The 27300-nt window shown below is 41.7% G+C and overlaps 1 protein-coding gene across 2 annotated transcripts in view; it reads left to right on the top strand.

Annotated features, from left to right (window-relative positions):
* prr36a (proline rich 36a) overlaps nt 1-27300 on the top strand; it is a 58656-nt gene extending 31356 nt beyond the window's left edge. The window contains exons 4-6 of one of the 2 annotated variants that reach the window (XM_028791282.2): nt 6413-6576; nt 10189-13683; nt 26730-27300. In XM_028791282.2, coding sequence (XP_028647115.2) covers nt 6413-6576; nt 10189-13683; nt 26730-27235 — 4165 coding nt within the window. In that variant the 3' untranslated portion in view covers nt 27236-27300. The other variant, XM_051920662.1, reaches the window with a different exon arrangement.

Raw genomic sequence — 27300 nt, 5'->3', positions numbered from 1 at the left:
CCCTATCGTTAAGGGAAAGCCCAGACACCCTGCGGAGGAAACTCATTTCAGCCGCTTGTATTCGCGATCTCGTTCTTTCGGTCACTACCCATAGTTCATGACCATAGGTGAGGGTAGGAACATAAATCGACTGGTAAATTGAGAGCCTTGCCTTGCGGCTCAGCTCCTTTTTCACCACGACAGACCGATGCAGAGCCCGCATTACTGCGGATGCCGCACCGATCCGCCTGTCGATCTCACGCTCCATTCTTCCCTCACTTGTGAACAAGACCCCGAGATACTTGAACTCCTCCACTTGGGGCAGGATCTCGCTACCAACCCTGAGAGGGCACTCCACCCTTTTCCGGCTTAGGACCATGGTCTCGGATTTGGAGGTGCTGATTCTCATCCCAGCCGCTTCACACTCGGCTGAATTTTTTTCATTTTATAAATCAAAATACCTAAATTTTCAAATTGCCCTCCTAAAAAAAATTAAATTGCCTCCCAGTGGGGCGTGTGCCCCACGTTGGGAATCACTGCATTATGTAAAGTCTTAGTGTATTTGGAGATTGGCTGCATAAAAAAAAAAAACCAAAAGCAGACCCCCTGGATTGTAGGCGCACAGCCCAACAACATTCATGTAAACGTAACGCTGTTCCTACTAGGTTATCCTAATATGACACATACTTCAATTCCAGGTAAAAGATAAACAATCTTGCTGGTACAATCGAGAGGAAACTCCATACAAACGGGGTGTGGCCCTTTTGGGGGTTGTCTTTTGAGTAACGTGAAGGCAAATTCTTTAGTTACCATACTAAAGGTAAAGTAACAGTATTTAAAAACTGAATTAACGGGAAACAATTTGCCATGAATACATAGGGAAATAAGCATTACGGAATATTGATGGGCACAAAGTGTGACATAGGAGGTTCACGATGAATTATAACCTTACCCTAAATAATCACTGCAAGTTTGGAAACTACTGATGCACCAAATATGTAAATTCTGGGACAGTACTGATAGTTGAATTTTACCTTTTGTGGTGTATGCTGATACCTGCCATTTTTTTTTAAGTGCCAAAATTTCAGGCAAGTTTTTACGTTGCTTTAAATGAGAAATATTATCCCCTTTTCATATTTGGGCCTTTGCAATTGTAGTTTCAGGAACAAATCAAAAGTAACAAGTCTAACTTTATTCCTTAGTTTTCAAATTCAAATGTGCACTGTAGCAAGAGTATCAGAGTGGTACGGTAAGTATGACTCTTGCTTTCCCAAATACATCTCTGCTGACAAAGGAGCAGCAGGCCGTGGTGCAGATGATGCAGAGATTACCTCTTTAGCATTGAGGAAGGCCGATTGCTTGTCCACGTAGTGTGTGGTTTTTCTTGATCAGCAGTTAAAATGAGTTTTAAGATTTTTCCCCTGCCAACCAGAGCAAGTACAGGGTGGTCCAGATCTAATTGTGCAACTGTTCGACTTACAATCGTCTCCCTGCCATTTTGGAATGCAGGGTAGGTGCTGCCATCTATCGGCAACAAAAAGAATTCTAAGTGAAATCTCTGTGCAGGGTAGGTGCTGTGAATTCTCTATGTAATAAACTTAATGAAAATTGAATAATTAGATCTGGACCACCCTATACAAACATTGCATGCTACTTGTGTTTCTGACATTCATAGGAAAAATTGCCGCACACCGCAAACCACATTCTGTTGGGTGGGCAGTCTTGCTTCTGTGGAGATGTGGTTTGTCATTTCGTTATTGTTGCAGCAGTTTAGAAATCCTAATGATGTGCATTGGGGTGAGAATATGTGTGCGTGCATGGGTAATAAAGTATATAAAACAATGGGGGTATGTATATAATAATTTAAATAAAACCAATAAAATGGCTGGTTTAGTGTGTGCTGTTAGTGTGAACGGTCTGCACCAACCTGTAGACCACAGGTGTGAACTCCCATCCTGGTGTGCCGCAGTGGCTACAGGTTTTCATTCTAACCATCTTCATCAGTGACCTGTGTTTTGCTGCTAATTAACTTCTTTTGCTTTTCATTAATTTGACTCGGGCCCCTTAGTGTGTGTTTTTTAAATTAGCAGCCAAATAATAATGAGACACAAAACAAACCGCCACATGACCAGCTCCCCTGTGCCCATCACACAATATCTGAAAATAAAGATGAAGGTCTCGGTAAGGTTGATCTCTCAGGTCACCAAAACATTTTGACAAACAGAAAATCAACAGTTTTGGAAATGTCGTCTGTGGCAAAATGAGAGCAGCAACAGGCCAAGGAATTAAATAACGGGCTTAATTAACAGCAAGAATCCGCTTCTCATTAAGTGACTTGCTGGAGTTTGAAATCCCAGTTTAGCTGCTCATCTGTTGGCTCGTTTCACGTCTCACTTCTGATTGGCTGCCATTTCATGAAGAAACGAATCAATTCAGTGGACTGAATCCTTAAAACTGGGCTAATTAAAATGAAGGGAAAAGGAGTTAAATAGCAATGAAAACTGGGCACGGATCAGGACAAGGGTTAGAAAGAAAAGCTGCAGCCCACCAGGCCCGGAGTTTGACACCCCTGCTGTAGACGTTTTAAGTAGTGGCTGTATCTTACAGCAGCCAGTGGTCAGTGGGCAAACTTTTACTTAAGTGATCTTGTTTTTGTTTTAAGCATTACTTGAAATCTTCAGCTTACAATAGTCTTTAACCTTACTGCTTTGGTATATTAAAATAACAAATGTATTTGCCAAACACTCCTAGTTTTAAAAGTGAGTTTACCTTTGTGAGTCTGTTTCAATATTCTGATTATCTCGTGGCCCTAAGCTAACTTCAGTTGAAGCTTGATTAACTGAAAGCAAGAAAATTTTCAAATGTTTGGTATGTGCTGACTGGAAAATATCCCAAGGCTTGCTGAACATTTTTTTTTTTTTTTCCCCTCAAATTGATGGTGTAATTGGACCTCTGGAGCAGCTGGAGATTAGGATGAACAGCTAAAATAGTGAAAGTGTCTGCCCATGTGGTGATGCCCCAGGTCTGAATTTTTATTTGTACAAATGGAAAGGTAATGGGGCCTAGTTGGACGTCTTTGGCGTGTAGGGACAACTTGGATCTTTGATGTAGCCTTTCAAACACCATACAGGACTGTAAGCGAAAGCTCGGTTCGTTTTTTTTTTTTTTTTTTTTTTTTTTTATATAAAGAAGAGGGTGGTCCCCTTGGCTCACCTTACCATGATTATTTGAAGCATTCAAAATGAGTTGTGTGGTTTCACAAAATCGTAACATTTCAACTCCTTTACAATCTTTCTGCCTGCCTGGGGATGTGCTGATGCAGGATTAATAATTTGCTGGTATGTTGTGCTCTGCAGAGTCTGAAGTTGTTGGCGCCCTGCCTTTACCAGTGTTAAGTGACAGAGCACCCTCTCGCCAAATTTGCCACAAGAATATTTGCTGACATCATGGTTTCCAAAAAAAAAAGCCAACTTTAATGATGACTAAATTGCATTTTTGTTTGGTTTTAACTCCTGCAAGTTGTCTGGATTACACTTGCCAAGGTTCTAAATTTCGAAAAGCACTCTTATATCGCAGAGCATAACTGACTTCCCTTTGTGTATTTTGGTCTCTGGTTTTACTGTGCCAGCAAGCTTTGGGGCAGGGACATTACACTATTAAAAAATTTCAGTGTGGTTTATTATCGTAATGTCGTTCAGGGGTACGTGGAACATTCAAGTCCTGCTTGGTCACAACAATTGAAGATTTGTCAGTTTTCAACCCCTGCTACTGACAGCTTCTACATAGTCGATCGACAATGGTATGCCGCACTATGTACAATATTAGACTTCGTAACAATGAGCCTTACTTTTTAAACAGTTGCGTGAATTATTGATTTACAGGACTTTTTAGTAAAACACTTTTTGATTCTCACTTTCTTTGTACATATTATAAAGCAAATATGGTGCATTTTCTGTCAATTCCTGTCCTTTTTAAATCAAGTCAAGTCAACTTTATTTATAAAGCACTTTACATACAACAGCCGCTGACCAAAGTCAGTTTTGTTTAATAGGAAAGCTCATCTAAGGGTTTCTATTTATTAAAATCTTTTCTGGCCCTTTTTAGTTTTATATTTCACCAAAATACCTACCATATTTTTTTGCTCCATAAGACGCACCTAGGTTTAGAGGAGGAAAACAAGAAAAAAAATATTCTGAACCAAATGGTGTACTAATATGTTTAATAAAATATAGCAGAATATTTTTCAACCATGTAAATACAACAGTGGTGTTAAACATCATCACTGTCATTAACAAATAAGGAGAGACTTTAAGGTTCAAGCACTCTTCTAGTTTTATGGAAACTCCAAGAACTCCGCATCGCTCGTGTCAGAATTTATGAAGCTCAGTTGCTCACAATCACTTTGCAGGAGCACGTACCTATCATCACGCACGTTTGGACCAATGCCCCTCGAAGTTATATCGCCAGTCTACTCCCATCTATATTTGTAATGCCACAAAGCGCTTCATCTCGTGTTTTGTTGTGGGTTTCCAGTTAGAAAAATGAGAATGCAGTGCAAGCACAGCCCTCGATTCAAAAAAAACTGCTCTGCATATCTGTTTGTCTCGTCTTGACAGTAGCTGAAAGGCAGCTTCAGGAAAGAACAACCTGAAGTAGTCCAGCGGCTGGTAATCTGTCGAGTCCAACAGCAAGCCATACTGTCTTGTGAAGTCCGGTAGCCAGTTTGGCTCCCACGGATCAATGTCTAGGTATTCCTCCCACACGAATGGTGCACGAATGGTGTCCCGATCAGCTGATGCTAGTTCCTCACTCTCTTGTTCGATCTCCTGATCACTCTCAACAAAATCTGATTCTGAAAATCAGAGTCCGACTCCGTGATAATGCGCAAAACCTTTGTTTTCTGCACTTGCTTTGCTCCCTTGAGAGATATCGATGCCATCTTGCTTTTGTTTACATTTCGCAACTCACGCACACGCAAGGATTAAATGCTGAGTGAATGAGTCTAACATTCCTCCAAGCACAGAGGGAATGCCTGTGTAACGTATCAGTGAGTTTTGTCGCCCTCTACCCCTGGATGTTCACTTTTGTCAGGTAATACACCATGGTCTGTGATGCAATATTCGCTCCATAAGATGCACAGACATTTCCAACCTTCTTTTGGGGGAAAAAAAAGTGCGTCTTATGGTGTGAAAAATAAGGTATCTAGATTTGTTTTTTAAATGGTCTTAAGAAAAGGTGTCCAGCTGCCAGGAGAATGTCAGTTGAGTGCCCCTGTAGATTTGCATTACATTTGACCAAATCTCACAAGAAGCAGCTCTGGTCCGGTATTTTAACAGTATAGGCATATGAAGCAGCCCAGGCGGAAGTGTCCATTATTCCCCCAAGATGCTAGCAGGAGACTTGGCAGGTGTCCTTGGCCTGCCATCCTGTGTTTGGGAATCCATCGTCCCTCTTACATAATGGGCAGTTTGACGGCTACATTAGAAATCTGGTCATTTTGAAGGTAAGTAAATGGCTCAAAGGTGCGAGATGCAGGGAAGCCAAGAGCTACTGGAGTTCTAGCCTGATGGCCCTGCAGCAAATGGAGGGCCATCTCTGGTAACTGGCTTGGATTTTAAAAACGACCGCAGAGGCAGAGTGAATGCGGATTGAAATGAATACCCTGGTGGTGTCAAATTCAGGAGATTTCGCGTGTTTACTTATGGTTAGTATGCCTCACTTTTGTATATGCCTGCTTTTTTACATGTTAGTGGCACCTTTTTCTTTCAGACATTAGTTTATCACTAAAGTGAATGTATTGATTTAGATTAAATGTACACAGCTCTGTTTCAGCAGAATTGTTTTGCTGAAGGACTCAATGGCTGGGATGTTGCTGCAGGAAAAGCTGTTATTGTGATGGCTTCTTCAGACTTGATTGCTGTGTGTGTGCACAACTCCCCTTGGTGTTCAATTATCTCCAGTTTGTCTTGATATAAAGATTTAATATGGTTGAAATATTAGCAAAATTGCTATTTGGAATAGAAAAATTATTTAAATTTTACATAAAACGTCCTGCAAAATGTATGACTAAAATGTATTTTAGGTTTAAGTCAAATAGGTGGTAGAAAAAGGACTGAGATGTTGGCAGTGCCCTTTTCTGTTTGTCATAGGTGTTTCCTAGCACGTTAAGGCTGGCCTTCAGAAATGTTAATTAACAGATTTGATTCTTCCTTTGCTGTTTCCTTTGTTTTTTATTTCAGCATTCAAAGCAGCTGATAACTATTTTAATAATTTTTTTTTTTTGTTTTACCATGTGTGTTTTTTAATAGTGTCAATATTCAGCAGTTTACGTATTGGCACGGGTAGTAAGAACAGTTTTGCTTCTTGCCTCCCCCTTTTTTTTTTTTTTTTTTTTTTTTTTTTTAACCCCTGCTCTCTCTATGCTCTTCTGCAGACCTGTTGGCTCTTCCCAAGCAGCGACTCGCCCAACTAGTAATGCAGCATCCAAGCCGCCCGCTCCTAAGCCTGCCTCGGCCAAAGTGGGGAGTACAGCGCCATCTAGTGCCAAAACCGCAGCAGTGGCTTCAAAGCCTTCATCTGCACCTGCAAACAAGAAAGGTAACTCCTAACCTAAAATATTTGGGAACTGATTTTTGCTTAAACTGTGGTGCATCAGTTGAAAAAGAGAAGGCAGAACTTACTTTTTTTTTTGCTTTCTAGTATTACTGCAGTTGAGTTTGCATTTGCTCACCAATTATCGGACACGCATACAGGACACTTTACCTTGAAGCTGTCATTATGAATATGTTGTCGAGGTGGTCCTGATCTGCAATAACACTTTTATTTGTGCCCATTCTTTGTGTGTGGATTAAGGATCAACATGCATCACTCCACATGTACTAATGGGCAGATTCGTTATGTCAAATATGTAACAAAATGCTGTTTCTTTACTGTAAGATTTCTGTATTTAGCGCTTCTTTTTTTAACCCAGTTGTATATCAACGTTCTTTTATCTTTTATATAATACGTTTATGTGGCTGTCAGTTTCTGTCCAGGATTTAAAATCACCTGTAGCTCACAAACCGTTTGACCTATTGACCTGAACTTTGGTTCACATATACTATGTGACCTCTACTGTCCACTTTTGGGGGGGGGGGGTGATTGACCTCCCAGGTTATTCCTTATTTTATTGTAGAATCAACTCTCGGCAGCAGCTGTGCGGTGCATGTGTACAGGCGCCGTTCTCATTCCTACCACCTTCGCCATCACTTCCCCTACCTCTTCATATCTTAAGTCTTCAATCTGCTTCAAGAATGATTTAAGTGCCAGATTAAGTGAAAAATTAAGGAAAACATACTCGGTAATTGCAACACAAACACTGACTTCATCAGTTTTAATGCGAAAAGATGCCAGTGAAAGACTAAAAGAAGAAGCGAGCCACTAGGGTGGTGAAAAGAGCTGCTCAGGAAGCAGGAAGCGCATCAACCTCTGAGCAAATGAATGTTAAACGTACAGAGAAAGAGGATGAAGACTAGGAACACTCAAGTCAAGTGTAGTTCCTGCAGTGCGCTGTTACTGGTATATTTACAATTATTTAGCAGAATTGTTTATCCAAGGCAGTTTACAAAGCAAGTATTATATATTCAAGAATAATTAGAAGGCGCAAGCATCAAAAACAACAAAATGAGAGGCAAACGAGCAAGAGGGATTAGCACTGCTATATAATATCGAAAACTACTCCAAGACAAAGTTGGATCCTAAACTTTTTGTCAGTACAACAGCTGTACTGTAGGAGAGAAACTAAGCAGTTCCAAAATATTTAATGTATTGGACAGTGATTCATTGTGGGCTTCTGGGAGATGCGAGACGTTAGCTTCCCTCTAGTTTGGGTATCTGTTTCTTTTCAAAGAGCCGGTCCAAGGACATCGCCCATCCTTCAAGTTTGAGTCGTGGCACAGCACATGTATTAAAGCGTTACGCTGTTTTCAAGCATTTTTTTCGTTCTTGTGGCAGAAAGGCCAGTTCATAATGTGTGTTAAGGAATTACTTAATAATAGACTAAGTTGTTTGTTAGGTTCGCAATTCATACATAACCCTGAATAGAATTAACTGATTTGGAGATTAAATTCCTTTGGGTCCCACAGGAGCTTGTCCGATTTTAAGGGGTAAGTTTGGCATTTTTTCCATTGTTATTTTTTCCACTAACCTGGTTATATATGCATTTGCTGTGTGAAATTATTCTAGAGTCCAGCAACTTCTGTAAATTTGAAAAATAATCTTGCCTGCTGTGGCATTATACTTTGAAGATTAGCAGGCCACAAATATATACAGGAAAAACAAAAGCCTTCATTTACTTAATACATCCATTTTTCAATCCATGACAGCTGTTCAGTAATGACCTGTTTCTTGCACATTTTTGAATCAAGTAAAGCACCAATATTATGAGATTCCGCCATTTCAGAAGAAATCAGCTGTGTCCGCTAGCTCAGCACTTATAGTCTTCTTGTTGTTAACCTTTCAACTCCCCCAGGGTGCCGTTTCCTCCAAGCTGGACCTAATCATAGTAAACCGTAACCACGTGGTTGGCATTGCTTTGATTTACGTCTGTATTTATGTGAGAACTCTCACAAGTGAATAGAAAAGTATCTGTACCTCAAAGAAAGTTAGTACCAGGAATATGCAATAAAATCATCCTTTCCAGATCCCTTTTCTTGTTGCCAACATGTGTCACAAACTGTGAAGGTGTACTTTTTTTTTTTTTTATTGAAGTTTAAAGCAGAAGTATTTGATAAGTATTTATTAATTGGGCATTTATTTTAGGGTGGTGCTTCATGCCCAGTTGTAAAGCTCCAGTGCAGGCAAGACTTTTTTTTTCTTTTTTTTTTTAAATTTATACAAATCAGTAGAATTTGGAAAATGGGTGGGGGGGTTTGAGAATATGTGTGTGTGTGTGGGGGGGGGGTGGAGAGATGTATGTGTGTGTGTTGGTGGTCCAGATCTAATTATGCAATTATTGCACTAAAAGTTGCATAGTTAGAGCTATATATATTTCACACACACCAAGTTTCAGAAAATAACTGATTTGAAAAATGCCATACTTGTCCTTTGACTGCAAGACTACAGTGGACACATCTTTGTTGGGCAGTTCACTTAACCGGTGAGGCCTAATCAAAACTGCTTGTGACCCACAGACCCTCTGGGACTCTGCCCCAATCGCTTCATTTAATATGCGGTCTTGTGTGCTACTTTTTTGCCTCTTTTTCCCTTTAACAAAATACATGGAGTGTAGATTCTGGTGTTTACCTTTTATATACTCACGTATAAGTCAGGTCTTGAAACCCGAAAAGTCGATCATAAAATCAGACTCTGACTTGTACGCCCATTCAAAAATACAATTTTTTTTTTTATTTTAACATCTTGCTTCCTCCAATCTCACATCAGCTTCTCAGACACATCGAATTTTGCAGCAGCATTGCAGTTACCAATTTCTTTCGCCTCTTCGACTTTTAATTTAAAGCCAGCTCCATCGTAGATGAGGGATGCTCTTACGATAAAGGTGTATGAGGATGTGAGATACACAAAACAGTGTAAATGTCACTTTGGAATAGTTCGGGTATTAACATGTGGTCACATAGGCACAGTATTGGGGGGGGGGGGGGGGATTAGGAGCACGCACTGATACAGCACATTGCCACACCCACATAGAAAAATAAAAAATGGCCGTGTGCTCCGTGGTTACTCTCTCAGGTGGGTGTTCCCATATCATAATCTCTTGGACCAATAGCATTAGTTTTCCGCATTCGACTTGTACGACCGACATTATAAAATACCAGAAATTATACGGTAAAATCAAGCCCTGACTTATCCGTGGGAGAATTTAAATGAAAGTATTACACAGTAGTCATGCTTTTAACTTTAAACAAAAATGATTTGCTTCTGTACTACCACTTATGCTGCAGCTTTATACAAACCTGAAAGGAATCCAAGCGCCCCCCCCTTAAACTATGCTGTATGGTTAAGTTTTTTCTTTGTACAATATATTACATGTAAAACTTAATAGCTGTGTATGTCAGTTTGCTTTTTTTGCTGAAAAGTTCAAATTTAGTTCTTCAGAAAATAAAACCCTGCCAATGTCTTATGCATGTTCAGGAATCTGAAGCTTTGAAGCAATACTGTTGTTTGGTTTTGTGATCATTATTACTGAAATCTCCTTATTTTTTCCCTCCCTAGCCCCCGATGCCTCCAAAGTCTCTGCTGCTAAGAAGCCTGTAGCTGCTACTGCTCCAATCAAACCTTCAAAAAGTGAAACCCCAAAAGTAGCTTCAGCTGTCCCATCCACAAATGCAGAAACCAAGCGTTTATCTGCCACTCCTAAAGCAACTGAGAAAGTCAAGTCAAAGATCCAGCAGGAGTCCAAAACTCAGCCTTCCCCTTTGAAAAACAGTGCAAGCCCTCGTACTCCTTCCAGACCGGGTCTGCTGAAGACTGCTTCTCCCAGTCCAAAGAAGACCATTGGTAGCAGTGCTCCAATGCCAGTTAAACGCCTGGCAAAACCCACACAGTCCGTACAACCCATCATGAGCAGCGGGGCAGCCACAAAGGAAGCCCAACTTCCTGCTGCTTCTGAAGATGTTCCAGCTACTCCAGAAGCTGTGCCGGTGGCTGAAGCACAAACCTCAGAAACGGTGCTCGAGAGTCTGAATGAAAATGCTGTTCCACAAGATGTTTTGGAAACCGCCTCTAAAGTTCCTGAGGAAGCTGCAGTTAAAATTCCAGAAGTTCAGCCTGCTGTTCCTGATCTGGGGGACCTTCCACAGGAGACTCCACTTATTCTTTTAGAGATGCCTCTGGAAGTACAGAATTCAGAGCTCGCAGAGGCACATGAAGAATCTGTGCATGAAGTTCCAGCATCCCTTAAAGAAACCACAGCAGAAACGCAAGGAGACCATGAAACCCTCATCCCTGAAAAACCAATTCTGGAGCTCAAGGAACCCGATGTCTTAGAAGATCACTCGGCTGCTGTCCGAGAACCCTTACTTGATCTTTGTGAGGTAGCTGAAGTTCACCAATTTGCCACCCCAGAAGTTTTGGGCGAGCATGGAATTGAGACTGTTGTAACACCTCTGCAAGAAGATGTGCCTGTAGTTGAAAATCCTGAATCTCTCCACTCACCAGATGTGCCTATGTTTGAGGAACAAAGGGAATCTAATGAAGTTCTACTCGCCGACCTGTCAGATGCTGCTATGACCGAAACGGAGTCTTTGCATCACGACTTACTTAAGGGACCTGAAAAGCCGCAGTCTGCCTTGCCTGACCTGCCTGATGAAAATGTTCTTGTAGAATTGGAAATGAATATCGACAAGAGCGAGATCGAAAAAGCGGATACAGAAATTAACAATGATGATGACGACCATTCAGAAGACAGCAGGGTGTCGGTATCAGAAATGAGTGATGCCCCCGTAACAGAGTCTAGAACAATGGCAGAACCAACTGAATATTTGGAAAAGAGTGAGATGTCTGGAATGGATCTTCACCATGGGATGGTTTCAGAAATGGATTCTGAAGAGGTCAGTCATCCCTGCATGTCTGAACTTAGTGCCCCTGAGTCAAATGCAGGCATGCTGGAAAGTATGGACGATCTGAATGAGGTTGGCCGTGGAGGCTCCCCAGATATTGAAATTGTGCCTGACATCCAGGATGATTTGGACCAGCAAAGGGACGCAGTCCTCCAAGAAGCTAACCTGGAGATGGACCTTGAAGACCGAGAATGTGAAATGGATGTTGGGTCTGAGAAAGTTGAAGGTGTAGAGGATGTTGATCAGGAGGAGGATGAAGATGTGGAGATGGTGAGTGAGGTGGTTACAGAAAGTGGTCATGAGAGTTGTGGTAATCCTGAAGATGAAGACTTTGAAGAAGAAGAAATGCCCCGGGAACTAGAGCACATTACTCAAGCAACAAATCTCAACAACTTGACCCCCATTCATTTAGATGCTGCTTTGGCTACGGTGGCTTCTAGTTTAGCTGTGCTACAAGATGAGCAAAGGGACTGCCATAACCTGGTCGATTTAGTAGAGTTGCACAATGCATCAGATTTTCAGAATGTGCCCAACATTGGCTCAGCTGCTGATGCATGGGTTCCTCCTCAGGAACATGAGAGTGATTTAGCTCAGGAGATGAGCAAGAAAGAGACTGACTTTTGTACAACAGAACTACCGGAACAGAGTGCTGCTCCTTGGTCTGCCAGTCAAGATAGTTATTCTCAATCAGCAGTGGCTGCTTGGTCAGAGGAGTCCAATTTTAATCCCGCCAGTGTAATAGACGAGTTTTCTTCTCCTGCGAATGAACCCTTTACTACTGAATATCAAGATTTGTACTCTGTTCAGGACCCTTATGAAGTGGCAAGTAAACCTCAGTCATTGCTGGTCGAGTCTGTAATCGAACAATGTTCCAAAAGAGAAGATCTTATTGCCCTCCAGTTAGAAAAGTGTCAGGGGGCCGCTGGCAGCAGCGACGCTACGCTCGAGTTTGATTCTTACCTTGACGAATCTAAAAGGTACCGTTCGTCTCCTCCGCCGCCTCCAGAGAGAGAGCATGAAAAGGGCCTGTCTAAGTCGAGCACCCTGAGTGGGCCGGAGCTCGCAGCTCAGAGCAGCAGTGAGACGAGCACTCCTGAAGAACTTAAAGACTTTGACAGCAGCTCGGGAGTGGAATCCAGATCGGATGAAAAAGTAACTGGAGTTCCTCCAATTGACCAGGCTAACAGCCCCGTGGAAGAGCTTCCCATTGATCAGGATTTGGGGATTCACTTGGACAAAGGGGATGATGAGGCAGAAACGCTACCTGCCGATGAGATTTTGGGGGACCCTCCAACCGAACCGGCTTCCTCCTCTGAGGACCTAACAGAAGAGGAGGATGATCATTCAGATACCGAGGGAGAAATGCTGATTAATGACCCAGGAGCGATGGATTTTAATGGCATCGATAACCTTGCCTTCGAAGAGAAAGGAAAACTCTTGGCGGCGGCGGCTGCTGCTGCCGCCACCGCCGCCCAGGAGAATAAGATCCAGACTGAACTTCAGTCTGTGGATGAAACGGAGGAACATCTGATGTCTGCTGATGCAGGGGGCGCAGACACCCCCCATTCTGCCAATTCAGTTGCCTCCTATGTTTTTGATAGCACTTCAAATGCCCATTCCACTGCAGAAAGCTGTGGCAAGAGTCCTGGTATCTTCTCTCTTGAGAACGAAGACCAGCTGCTGGAGGAAGGTGCAGATCCTACGTTGATTAAGGAGCTAAAGCTCCAGGAGCAGCAGCAGCAGCAGCACCACCACCACCACCACCCACCTGCTGAGGATTTCGCCCAGGAATCCATGGAGAGAGTGGCACCTACATATAATGACTCTGACCAGAATGTGGATCTACTTCCCTTGGAAGATGTCTCCAGCAAAATGGTTCCCCAGCAGCTCTGCCTAAACCCAGATGGGGAGGAAGACTGCGAGTACATGTCCTGTCCCAAGACAACTTTTGCCAGCATGCTGGGAAACTTTGAAACGGACTGTCCCATGGCAAGCCCTAGAGTGCTGCACCAGGATTTGCCAAGCGAGGACTCAAATGAGGATTCCCCTGATAATGCACTTAGCTCTTCTGACATGACCCCGGGCGATGGTGACATGGTCCCACCCTACTACTCGGCTATTTGTGAAAAGACTGATAACGTGCTGGCAGGTAATGTATAGTGCAGAGTATTTAGGGGAGATGCTGTAGGGCTTCATATTTCTGTGCCACTTTTCATTATGGCTTAAGTTCTTATATGTGCAATAGCTGATAGAGACCCCCCCCCCAAAACAGAAGCATTACAGTAAGTAATCACTTAGCACATGGTTTATAAGAAGTATTTTTTTTTTTTTTGTTTTGTTAAGCCGTTAACTTATTAAAGGACTCTTTACCTCTGTATATTCCTACTGTTTTTAACCTAAAATGTGTTCCCCTGTTTTTGTATGTGCATCACTGGAATGTTTTACACTTTCAAACGTAGGGATTTGTACTTCAGCCTTCAGTTTTATTGTTTTTTTTTTTTCGAAATTTAAAAAAAAAAAATAGCTTTAAATAAAAGTAGATATTTAATGATCTTTTTCTGCAAAATTTTTTTTTTCTTTGTAAAACTAATGCAGGTTTCCTACCTGTTCAGACCTTTTTTTTTTTTTGGCCCAGGCCCCTTTGTTTCCTTCTATCTTTCTAAAGTCAAGCCACCACCTTTTGGTTAAAATTTTTGTGCTTCAAGTAATTTTCATTTACAAGGGGTACTTTTATTTATTTAAATCTAATCTGTGTATTGAATAAATGTTAAGTTTAGTTTCCTACGTAGTCTTCCTCAGCAGCATGGCATTCAGAGCTAATGGAAGCCTGTGTTGCACATTTCTGTCCTCATCTGCTTCTAAATGCGCTTTTTGGTTCCTACACTGTATCCCATGCTGAGCCCTCATTCTTTTTGTAGTTTATTTTCTGCTGTTTTAGGCTTTTGAATTTTATGTTCGTGTTTGAAGTCTGGTGGAGTTTGTCAAATAGAATTTGCCGCCTTAAAATTACTACTACAGCAGCATCCTGGCAGATCTCCCAGATTGGCATTCACTTCAAGAGATCCAGCAAATAGTTCCCTGCTTGTTTTTGTGACCTTTTGGTTGTGTTCTGGTGACACCCTTCTGACATCTCTCTGCTAGCTACCAGCTGTGACCCACATGTGCTTCAGATGGTCCACCAGAACCTATTGCCCCTCTAGATCAGGCACGTGAGCAATCTTGGTCCTGGAGGAGGCCGCACGTTTTTGTTCTCACCTAGTTCCTTAATGAGTAGTCAATCATTGCTGTTGCAACACTTCTTGTTCAAGCAACATTTTTCTACTACATTTTGATTATCTTGCTTAACATTTCGCACTAAATAGCTGCATTCACTTTTTTTGTGGGGGGGGGGGGGGGCTTCTTATTAGCAATAAGATGCAAATGAGAAAGGGGCCAACAGTCTCCATTCACACCAGTGTGGAATCATCATGAAGTTCTCCTTTAATCAAATATTTGTAACGAAAGAATTACTCATCTGCTACAGCAGGGGTCCTCAATGACGGTCCTGGAGGGCCGCAGTGGCTGCAGGATTTTGTTCCAACACACAGTTTCCTTTGGAGGCATTCGCTCTCCAGAAATGTGTTCTTTTGAAATTGCGGCTTGTTAAGTAACCGAAAAATATAGAAATATGATATAAAAGGCAATTTCCCTCCCATAGTGATTACGGTGGTACAAAAATCACGAGAGAAAAAGTTATACTTTAGCTTTCTTTACTGACGATTTTACGCGGTTACAGACGGGAAGCTTATGACAGACTCTATTAAGGTGGGATCCTGATCTATGCAGTCTGCCATCTTTCGTCACCACGCTGAAAGGATTTTCCTGACAGATGACATAATCTTTCGCCCGACAGCTTCAAAGTGTATTGTCAGTAGGTCCATCCTTATATTCTGGTTGCTCCACGTGCAGGCTCTTTCTCTGGTCTCCAAACAAGAACAGGAAAGGACTCAATTCCTCATGCAGGAATAGTACAATGCCTACATGCAGTTCTCATTCTCCCAACAAGGAAAGATGATTTTGTGCTGACAGAGGACAGAAGTATACTATTCTGTCTGTAGGCTGACTATACAATCCTCCAGTTGTCTTTGGCTATCTAGTCCTATGCTTGGCTCGGCAATTCTAAATGCTGAGCCCCTGAGTACCATACTTGGTCTGCCGGTATGAATGAATCCATAACAGTGTGCACAGAGACAGTGACATTAAACTTAATATTATAACAAACATATTCTAACACACACTTGCTTAATTAGAAACCAATCTTTGCCAATAAGACATCTAACTTCATAGCCTGTTGGTGTTTTAACTCTGCCATGTCCGGTCATTTTTATAACAGATTTTTTTTTTTTTATATATAAACACTTTCCAAGGACATCCTCCAAAAGACAAAGCCTTAGAGCAGTGGTCCCTCAATCCCAGTCCTGGAGGGCCGCAGTGGCTGCAGGTTTTTGTTCCAACACACTTGCTTAATAAGACGTCCTTATTGCTCAAGTGACACTTCTGCTTCACTTTAGTTGTCTCGCTCATTAAGATTTTGAACGTATTGCTCATTTTAGTCTTAAACCGTTGTATTCTTGGTTTTTAAATTGCTCCTGATTAGCAATAACATGCAAATGACAAAAGAGAACAGCATTACTCCATTTAGCTTGTTACCATTTACACCTGTGTGTGTGTATCATGTACTATTGGGTTTAATTAAATACTTGAAGGACTGAGAATTACTCCTCCATTTTAGCCTTCAAATCTTTAGAACATTAGAACCCTCTAGAAGAGAACAGGCCATTCAGCCCAACAAAGCTCACCAGTCCTATCCATGTCACGGGGGTCTGCTGGAGCCAATCACAGCCAACACAGGGCACAAGGCAGGAACCAATCCCGGGCAGGGTGCCAACCCACCGCAGGACACACACAAACACGCCCACACACCAAGCACACACTAGGGCCAATTTAGAATCATTGCAAATATTGTTTTTACAAAAATTTTAAAGTAAAAGTGAAAATAATGCATATGTAACAATACCCATGAAAATAATATCTTAAAATTGTATATCCGGTTAACTAAACCCGGGAGTGGGCGAGCGAAGCTAGTCTTCTAAATAAACATCAAGTCAAGTTTTGAAAGTCCCTCAAGTCTTACTGTCTATCACACTACTGGGTAGCTTATTCCAAGTGTCTATCATTCTTTGTGTAAAGAAACATTTCCTAATGTTTGTGAAATTTACCCGTAAGTGTCTGTGTCCCTGTGTTCTTGATGAACTCATTTTAAAATCAGTCTCGATCCCCTGCACTAATTCCCTTCCTAATTTTAAACACTTCAGTCAGGTCACCTCTTAGTCTTCTTTTGCTTATCCTGTAAAGGCTCAGCTCTTTTAATCTCTCCTCCTAATTCGACCCCTGTAGCCCTGGACTCGGCCTCGTCTCTCTTCTCTGGACCTTTTCTAGTGCTGCTATGTCATTTGGATGATATCAATAGAAAGGGTAAGAATCTAGGATATGAGAATGAGTTGACATAGCAGAGTTAAAGCACTAACAAGCCATGAAATTACATTATTGGCAAGAATTGCTTTCTGGTTAAGCAACCGGGTTAGAACAAAAACCTGCGGCCCTCCAGGACTGTGAATGAGGGGCCGCTGCTCTAAGGCTTCCTCTTTTGGAAAGTGTTTTCAATTCTTTATACATACAGTGGTGTGAAAAACTATTTGCCCCCTTCCTGATTTCTTATTCTTTTGCATGTTTGTCACACAAAATGTTTCTGATCATCAAACACATTTAACCATTAGTCAAATATAACAAAAGTAAACACAAAATGCAGTTTGTAAATGGTGGTTTTTATTATTTAGGGAGAAAAAAAAATCCAAATCTACATGGCCCTGTGTGAAAAAGTAATTGCCCCCTGAACCTAATAACTGGTTGGGCCACCCTTAGCAGCAATAACTGCAATCAAGCGTTTGCGATAACTTGCAATGAGTCTTTTACAGCACTCTGGAGGAATTTTGGCCCACTCATCTTTGCAAAATTGTTGTAATTCAGCTTTATTTGAGGGTTTTCTAGCATGAACCGCCTTTTTAAGGTCATGCCATAGCATCTCAATTGGATTCAGGTCAGGACTTTGACTAGGCCACTCCAAAGTCTTCATTTTGTTTTTCTTCAGCCATTCAGAGGTGGATTTGCTGGTGTGTTTTGGGTCATTGTCCTGTTGCAGCACCCAAGATCGCTTCAGCTTGAGTTGACGAACAGATGGCCGGACATTCTCCTTCAGGATTTTTTGGTAGACAGTAGAATTCATGTTTCCATCTATCACAGCAAGCCTTCCAGGTCCTGAAGCAGCAAAACAACCCCAGACCATCACACTACCACCACCATATTTTACTGTTGGTATGATGTTCTTTTTCTGAAATGCTGTGTTCCTTTTACGCCAGATGTAACGGGACATTTGCCTTCCAAAAAGTTCAACTTTTGACTCATCAGTCCACAAGGTATTTTCCCAAAAGTCTTGGCAATCATTGAGATGTTTCTTAGCAAAATTGAGACGAGCCCTAATGTTCTTTTTGCTTAACAGTGGTTTGCGTCTTGGAAATCTGCCATGCAGGCCGTTTTTGCCCAGTCTCTTTCTTATGGTGGAGTCGTGAACACTGACCTTAATTGAGGCAAGTGAGGCCTGCAGTTCTTTAGACGTTGTCCTGGGGTCTTTTGTGACCTCTCGGATGAGTCGTCTCTGCGCTCTTGGGGTAATTTTGGTCGGCCGGCCACTCCTGGGAAGGTTCACCACTGTTCCATGTTTTTGCCATTTGTGGATAATGGCTCTCACTGTGGTTCGCTGGAGTCCCAAAGCTTTAGAAATGGCTTTATAACCTTTACCAGACTGATAGATCTCAATTACTTCTGTTCTCATTTGTTCCTGAATTTCTTTGGATCTTGGCATGATGTCTAGCTTTTGAGGTGCTTTTGGTCTACTTCTCTGTGTCAGGCAGCTCCTATTTAAGTGATTTCTTGATTGAAACAGGTGTGGCAGTAATCAGGCCTGGGGGTGGCTACGGAAATTGAACTCAGGTGTGATACACCACAGTTAGGTTATTTTTTAACAAGGGGGCAATTACTTTTTCACACAGGGCCATGTAGGTTTGGATTTTTTTTCTCCCTAAATAATAAAAACCATCATTTACAAACTGCATTTTGTGTTTACTTGTGTTATATTTGACTAATGGTTAAATGTGTTTGATGATCAGAAACATTTTGTGTGACAAACATGCAAAAGAATAAGAAATCAGGAAGGGGGCAAATAGTTTTTCACACCACTGTACATACATATACACACACACTATAAAAATGACTGTACATGGCAGAGTTACAACAACAGGCCATGATGTTAGATATTTTATTACCAAGGATTGGTTTCTAATTAAGCAAGTGTGGGGGAACAAAATCCTGCAGCCAGTGCGGCCCTCCAAGACCAACATTGCTGACCACTGGCCTAGATCAGAGGTAGGTAATGTCGGTCCCGGAGAGCCGCTGTGGCTGCAGGTTTTTGTTCCAACCCAGTTTCTTAATGAGAAGTCATTTACTGCCGATGATGCACTTGTTGCTTGACATTTTGATGCTTAATTTTAGTGGTCTCACTTGTTAAGGTTCCCCACCCTTAATTTATTTCAATCTTAAACCACTGCAGTCACTGTTTTAATGGCTCCTTATTAGCAATAAGATGTAACTGACAAAGCAGCCAGCAGTTCTCCAGCTAGCTTGCTTCGATTTACAGCTGTGTTCATCATGCACCGTTTGTCACATTTTCTATTAAGTGTTTTAATAAATCAAACTTAATTATCTGTTTTAGGCTTCAAATCATTATGATATCCTTGGAAAGGAAAAAAATCTACGATATAAGAACCTTACATTGCAGACTAACAAGCCATAAAATTAAATAAGGTCTGAGGTTTGTAAGGATTGGTTTCTAATTAACCAATTGGGTTGGAATGAAAACCTGTAGCCACTGCGGCCCCTCCAAGACTGACATTGCCCACCCCTGGTAGATCACTGCCAATATATGCCATATTAGGGTACAGCTGGCCTACAGATTTACAGCCTTTAACTTTGATTGCCTTCATTTTGAGTATCATTCCCATTTTGTTGTCTGCTCTTTGTAGAATCTTTCCATCTATCTTTGTAACTCTCTTATTCCGGCAAGCATTGGGCGTAAGGACAGGATAAAACTTGCATTAGGGTGCCATCCTATCACCGGATACACACACACTCCCGTATGCGCAAACTAGGCCTAAATTAGCAACCGCAATCCACCTAACCTGCAGGTCTTTGGAGTGTGTGAGGAAACCACAGGGAGAAAATGTGAACTCCGTGTGTTTTATGGAGCCAGTCTGAGACGCCCACTTACATGCCACGCTTGTGACTTGTAGCTTAACGTCTACTGCACATCAGGTATTGTGAAACCTCTGTAGCACATTAATTTTTTTTTTTTTGCTGGATTGCTGTACTGTTCACACCTCAGTCTTTACAGACAAGTCATTACTCATTGCTGAAGCAGCACAAAACCGGTGACCCTGCAGCTCCTCAACCATGGAAATACAGGAACATCTGTGACCATTGTTTGCTGTAGATAATTGACCATTACTGCATTAACCTTGCTTGCGCCCACTGGTAGGTAAATGTGATCATCTGTTGATCTTGTTGTCGTCATGCGACCCCATTTTTGAATACTCGCATCAAACACAGCAAAAATACAGCCGCTAATTGGTTTACTAAATAGTTCATTCATACGTATACTGCCTTTGGGGAAAAGATCTTGTGTTTAAACAGTGGAAATTAAGCTCTTTTTACGTGTCGCACGGCTTTCTTGTATATTTAAAAACAACTTTCTGTGAATGCTGTAGCATAGTCTTCAGAGAGAAAACACTAGAAATACACGACAACAGAGCCATCTGTGTGTGAATGAGAGCACATCATCTCAGTGAAACAATAGAACTACTAGTGTCTGCTCCACACGTGCCACAAATACCACTGGTACTCATGAATGTGGTTCAGGCGTGCCACTCCTCAAGCAGGTGGTGTTCTAGAGGGGAAGCCATGTTACCTACTCTCTTAATCTCACCCATGGGTAGCAGTGTCACTAAAAGCCTAAAGCGTAAGACTGTCGGTATATGCAGTGCTGGTCATTTTCTTAATTGGCCACTGCATTTTAACAGCATGGTAAGAATTTAATTTGCATTCCTCAGTTTGGTTTTAGGTTTTATTCTGCCTTGAAGTTGGCACCGTGTCCTCTGATGCCCAAGTGTAGGCAGCAGTCACACTGTGCTGTGCTTTGTGGAATTTAAAACATTGAGCCTGCAATGTGCGCAATGCCATTACTTGTCTCAAATCTGTCACTTACCCTCCTGCCCTAACCTTTAACCCCCCCCCCCCCCCCCCCCCCCAAAGTGCTGTCTTAACTGTTTTGTGTTAAATATGAAGTGTTGGCAGAAGTTGACTTCCAAATATTGGAGTTGAGCATAAACTGGGAAGGGCACCAGCTAAATAGTTAGGTCCGTCACCTCAATATGTTGCCCCTCACTAATGCATCTCGCAACTCTAATGAAAGAATGAATGAATTTAGGAGGAGTGCCAGTAGTCCTGCCCACTCCATACTGACCCATGTGGTAGGGCACACCTAATGTTCTGACTTTCAGCTCTGTGAGGGTAAGGCAGATGTGTGCATCTTGACCTGACTTGTGCGACTGTCTCATTCGTTAAGAGTCTCGAGTGTGTGCAGCAATGCATGTTCAACCACAAAAAAGGTCAATCTGAAGTCTTTCTGGGAGTGGTCCCCTAAAAATGGAGTTCGTATCACCTTCTTGGATTTTTGTGTTGCTTTTCTGGCTCACATTTTGATTCTTAACACAAGTGGCGTTCCTAGTAATGGCTTCAGATATCACAAACATTAGGAAGTTTTTCTTTACACAAAGAACGATGGACACTTGGAATAAGTGACCAAGTAGTGTGGTAGACAGTAAGACTATAGGGACTTTCAAAAAAACATCCATTTCGAGTTTTGAAAGAAATAAGTGGACAGGACTGGCGAGCTTTGTTGTGCTGAATGGCCTGTTCTCGTCTAGAGGGTTCTAATAACCGCTTTATAAGGCTGAGTCACTAGGTTATTCTGTTAATTAGCAGTTTTGTGACCGGTACAGGGTGTGCCCAATTTCTACAATAGCGATTTTGGTTTGAATATTTGAGCCACCCGCTTCCATTCAGTATTCCTGCCAAGCATGTCCTCTCTCATATTTAAGGGTACCTAGTACAGTGGAACCTCGGTTTGCGAGTAACTTGGTTTACAAGTGTTTTGCAAGACGAGCAAAAATTTTTAATTTTGACTTGATAAACGAGCGAGGTCTTGCAGTACAAATAGTATGTACACGCTTTGTCTGCTGAGCATCATGTGATCACAACTGAGCTGATGGTTCTTCTCTCTTGCTGCAGGATTGTGGGCAATCGTCTCCTATTAACTGTCTGAGTCGGCGTGCCTCACTCATATAGTCAACATCCGTACGAGCATATAGTGTTTACTAGTAATCCCTCCTCCATCGCGGGGGATGCGTTCCAGAGCCACCTGCGAAATAAGAAAATCCGCGAAGTAGAAACCATATGTTTATATGGTTATTTTTATATTGTCATGCTTGGGTCACAGATTTGCGCAGAAACACAGGAGGTTATAGAGAGACAGGAACGTTATTCAAACAATGTAAACAAACATTTGTCTCTTTTTCAAAAGTTTAAACTGTGCTCCATGACAAGACAGAGATTACAGTTCTGTCTAACAATTAAAAGAATGCAAACATATCTTCCTCTTCAAAGGAGTGCGTGTCAGGAGCAGAGTCTGTCAGAAAGACACAGGAAAGCAAACAAATCAATAGGGCTGTTTGCTTTTAAGTATGCGAAGCACAGGGCACAAAGCTGTTGAAGGCGGCAGCTCACACCCCCTCCGTCAGGAGCAGACAAAGAGAGAGAGAGAGACACAGTTTGTTTTTCAATCCAAAATCAATACATGCCCTTCGAGCTTTTAAGTTTGCGAAGCACCTTGCAGCATGTCGTTTCAGGAAGCAGCCGCACAAAAGATAGCAACGTGAAGATAATCTTTCAGCATTTTTAGACGAGCGTCCGTATCGTCTAGGTGTGCGAACAGCCCCCCTGCTCAATCCCCATACGTCAGGATCACAGAAAGTCAGCGCAAGAGAGAGAGAAAAGTAAGCAATCTAGCTTCTCAGCCATCTGCCAGTAGCGTCCCTTGTATGAAATCAACTGGGCAAACCAACTAAGGAAGCATGTACCAGAAATTAAAAGACCCATTGTCCGCAGAAATCCGCGAACCAGCAAAAAATCCGCGATATATATTTAAATATGCTTACATATAAAATCCGCGATGGAGTGAAGCTGCGAAAGGCGAAGCGCGATATAGCGAGGGATCACTGTACACAGACACAGCAGTCAGGCAGGGCCCGGCACATTTATAATGTTCCTAATTCCTTGCATCACCCATTGACAGCAGGCGCTTATAGCATGTCCGCTATCTTTTAGGATTCGATTTTACGGCAAACTGCTACAGCACTGTGATTGCTTTGGGACGCTCTTCCGCGTGTCGTCCCGTTGGGTGGAATCCCACAAGAGTTTAGAAACTCACTCACACCAGCCATGATTCTTTTCAAAGGTAAAGTGCAGGTTAATTTATTTTTATGTATTTTTACTTTATATTTTGTATTAATCACTTTTATATGAGTAGTTTTTGAGTTTCCATTATTTCTTGAGGAAATTCACTTTGATATACAAGTGCTTTAGACTACGAGCACGAACGAATTATGCTTGCAAACCGAGGTTCCACTGTAGTTCACTTTTCTTGTGGTGGCTAAGCACACGTTTCATCATTACTGTTGCTAAACTGTGGAAGGAGTGGCGATTCAATCACTTTTGCCATCAGATTTGTAGCAAATCTTTTGATATGGAGATGAAAGCAGTGGAAACAAACTGATTTCATAGTAATCCTGATCAAGTAAACGTCAAACATTTACATGCTTTTATAATATCTGTATCGAGTCTGGGAGATGGGCACTGTAGCCACAGGAAACGCTCTTTGGAGTGCCCGCAATAATAAATGATGTTGGTATATTATAGGATATTGAAGAGGATAGTGCATCTCCTAGAGTCCAGCCAAAACCAAAACACTGCTTTTAATATTTGTACATGGCTTTGTTTTTATAAAAGCTTAGTAAGATCTGTCTCTACTTGAACCCGTAACTGTAATTTTAAATCTGGTTATCATCCGCCAAGACACTGTTCAGTAAAATTTAGTTGCCATTTCAATTTAGAAACATTTACTAATAAAGGAAGAGAATCTGATTGGACAGGACCACCCAATTAGCTTGGTTGTCTTTTTTTTTTTTTTTTTTTTGTTTCCAACTTCATTTTGTAAGGGCATCTCAAAGTCCAGAATCTGAAAAATGAGAAATTGGCCTTGTATTTTTATCACTACAGGCTATATATACAGTAAATCATTGGTGGATGACAGTGTAAGGTGTACAGCCATGATAAAAGGTCACTACATACTGTACTTGTGCGGGGCTTGAGGTCAACGTATCCTCACTTGGGAAAGAAGCTTCAGATGGTACAGTTGGTGTTTCTATGTGACCCAGTTGTTCTACATCTGAAGGCAAAGATGGTTTAACACCTGAAGCAGAGTTTACACACACACTAAATGTTTGCACATATCAACAGTAGGAGTAAGTTTATACCTCCTCTTAGTGTACAGGCTGGTCCAGATCTAATTCTGCAGATCCAGATCGTCTAGATGACTTCGATTTATGTGGGGACGATTCCAGTTTGGCACAAAGACGATTCTTCATGTTGTCAGTTCGCACACTTCTCGATGGTCCAGGAATTTTTCGGGTGATTTTTCTATGTAATAAACTTAAGTTATAGCGTAATGAAAATTGCAGAATTAGATCTGGACCACCCTATATAAAACAGCCCTGTGTAAAGCTACCTCATCTAATACTGGCAATTGAGCCAAAAGGTCCTCCAGTCGGGCGCCATGTAAGCTGGGGACTTTTTACCAAGCATTTTTTAGTCTTGCTGTCTCCCGTATTTACAGTACAGGGCTGACCCTGAAAGGATACATTAGATTGACCTTTTAGTCCACAGGATGAAATTTTTTCGCATTTTACAGAAACTTTTATTTTTAATAAATTACTAGGAGGCTTTGCCCCCTGCTCGGTTCGCTGGCCCCCAATTGGGCACGCTATGGTCCAGCCACTTTGTGTCTCTGCCACTCGTGTTGTGAAGGGGAGGCGGAACACACGCTAAGGAGATGCGGTCTGATCAGCTGCTGGCTTGCTGCGTGTCGATCATTTGAAAAGCCTGTGAAGCAGCTGTCCTTTTGTCTCGCGGGACGTTTTTGAACACACACCAGGATGACTAAAAGAAGAAATGTTAAAACTTTTCATTTTTCTGTATGGTGGGGCATCAAGTTTTTAGATTAGATGTAGCTGAACACCAGGACCACTGCTTTAAGTTCTGGGGACTCCAGTGATTGCTGAGGTTTTAGTCCAACCAACATCTGCTTTTTAAATGGAATCCTCCTCCTTTTTTTAATACTGTCATTTACATTCAGTCCTTTTCAATGTTTCATCTCCCCCATTTAAACTTTTATTATAATGTAGCAAGCCAAATACTTTTTATTTATTTATATTTATATATATATATAATACATACATACATACATACATACTGTATGTGTGTGTGTATGTATGTATTATATATATATATATAAAAAAAAAAATATAATACAGTATATGATGTTAATAGGATTTCCCTTGTTTTAAGGACTTTGCCTCCCCTAAAATTAACTGAAATTTTCCAATAACTTCAGCGGTTGCCCTGTAGAATGTCCCTGGATGGATATGACACTCTCTAGTAATTGCATTCCATTTTAGCATTGTGTCTCCTTTGCTTCCTTGTCTATGCAAAAATCCTGATGATTGAAGAGCAAAGTCCATGGAGTGAGTAAATTTAAAAAAGGGGGGGGGGGGGTGTCTTAAATCTATGAAAAAGTATTGCAGTTCCTCATTCAATAGAGCACCAGTACATTCATAAGTGACAAACGATGCTCCATTACAATTAGTTGTACAAGCTGATTAGAAAGAAATTTCAACTGCTGAATACAAAGAATAGAAGCAGCCTCATAGGAGTGTAATACTCTCCACATCCACCAGATGTCCCTGTTCCTTCATTAAGTCTCATAAGTGTGTTGTGTGGTTTCTCGTCTGCTCTGTCCCATTTAGTAAATCTAAAAAATAAAAGGTTCTGCTTTCATACCCTCATTTTTTTGTGGTCGGATGAAAGGCACTTGGCTTTTGTTAAAAATGTGGATTCTGGTATTTGCTGTCTTGCTGACACAGAGCTGCGTAGGTTTCTCCAGAGTACTTCTGAGCATGCATGGCTTAAGAAACAAACAGTTGCATGTTCAGGTATTACCTGAGAAATATGAATTGATAAAATTCTGTTCTTAACCTGTGTTCACGTGATTTGATTGGATTTGATTTTGGAAATCTCACGAGCCAGGTCTCCAACAGAGACACCTCTTCAGCTATCATTTTACAAATTGGAGAATATTGTTAACTCAAAATTGTGTAAGCAGCTTGGCAGGAAATTTTAACTTTCCAAATTTCTGTGTGTGCCCTTTGTTCTCGCACACAGTAGGCAGCCTGGAGCCAACTGCCTTTTGTTGATTTTCTTTATTGCCAGATTTGTCTGAAAAGCACCTAAAAGTTTCAATTCATCTGTTAAGTTCTGAAATTTATGTGGCATTATTCTCAGTGATTATGTAAAATGTTTGAAAGTTTAGAAGAGAATTCAAGTTGCCATTTCTTATTTGCATTTTCTGTTTTTTTTTTGTAATTGTGTGGTTTGCCATTGTCCTACGCTCATTCCTGTTTGTCGTGTGTGTGTGTGTGTGTTGTGGTTCGTTCGTTCGTTCGTCCGTCTTCAGTCCCACTTCCTGTTCTGGATGCTGTCATTCGTTTTAGTGATGCTAGCTGTAGTGTGTTAGTGGTTTTTTATCATCCTAGACGTATTGAAACACAGTCAGGCGCTCTTTAACGATTCAAAGTGATCTCAACTGTTTAACAGGAAACCAGAACAGGAAGATGGCTGCTGATAACCCTCCTAATGCCCCAGTGATGCTGGTAATCTCTCCTGGACAGCAGTCTTCTCCAACTTCACTTCTTGGCACCATTTATGAAGCCATGGAAACCTCAGATGATGAAGAGGATCAGAAAAGAAAAGTGCATCTCCTGGGACAGCAGGAGATTAAGGTGAGGCACAATGAAGACGGGCATTTTCTCTCAAACGAAGAGCTGTCCATGAGAAACCGGAAATCTCTACTTCAGCTCGACTGTGAAAAGGCTGACATGGTCCAGCAGCTCATTCAGCAGACCTTGCTCATCTCTGGAGAGAAGGCTCACCTGCCTTGTAAAGGTGGCACAATTAGTGAGGTGGAAGTCAGCCAGTGGACAGACCTGATTTCTCCACTGAATGATTCTGCCTGCATCACATCGGTGACCAGCTACTCCCCTGAAGATACCGTGTCGCCACAGGGAGACTGGATGGTGGTGGAACTGGAAACTCATCATTAACCTCGCTCGCTGGGATCGGCCTGGTCTGCTCCAGGCAATGCCCCTTGTGCCCACCCACCGTGTGT

This window comes from Erpetoichthys calabaricus, chromosome 17 (assembly GCF_900747795.2).
Source record: "Erpetoichthys calabaricus chromosome 17, fErpCal1.3, whole genome shotgun sequence".
Classification (NCBI taxonomy): Eukaryota; Metazoa; Chordata; class Cladistia; order Polypteriformes; family Polypteridae; genus Erpetoichthys; species Erpetoichthys calabaricus.
The sequence above is the reverse complement of the archived record's forward strand: the minus strand, read 5'-3'. Positions and strand labels throughout refer to the sequence as shown.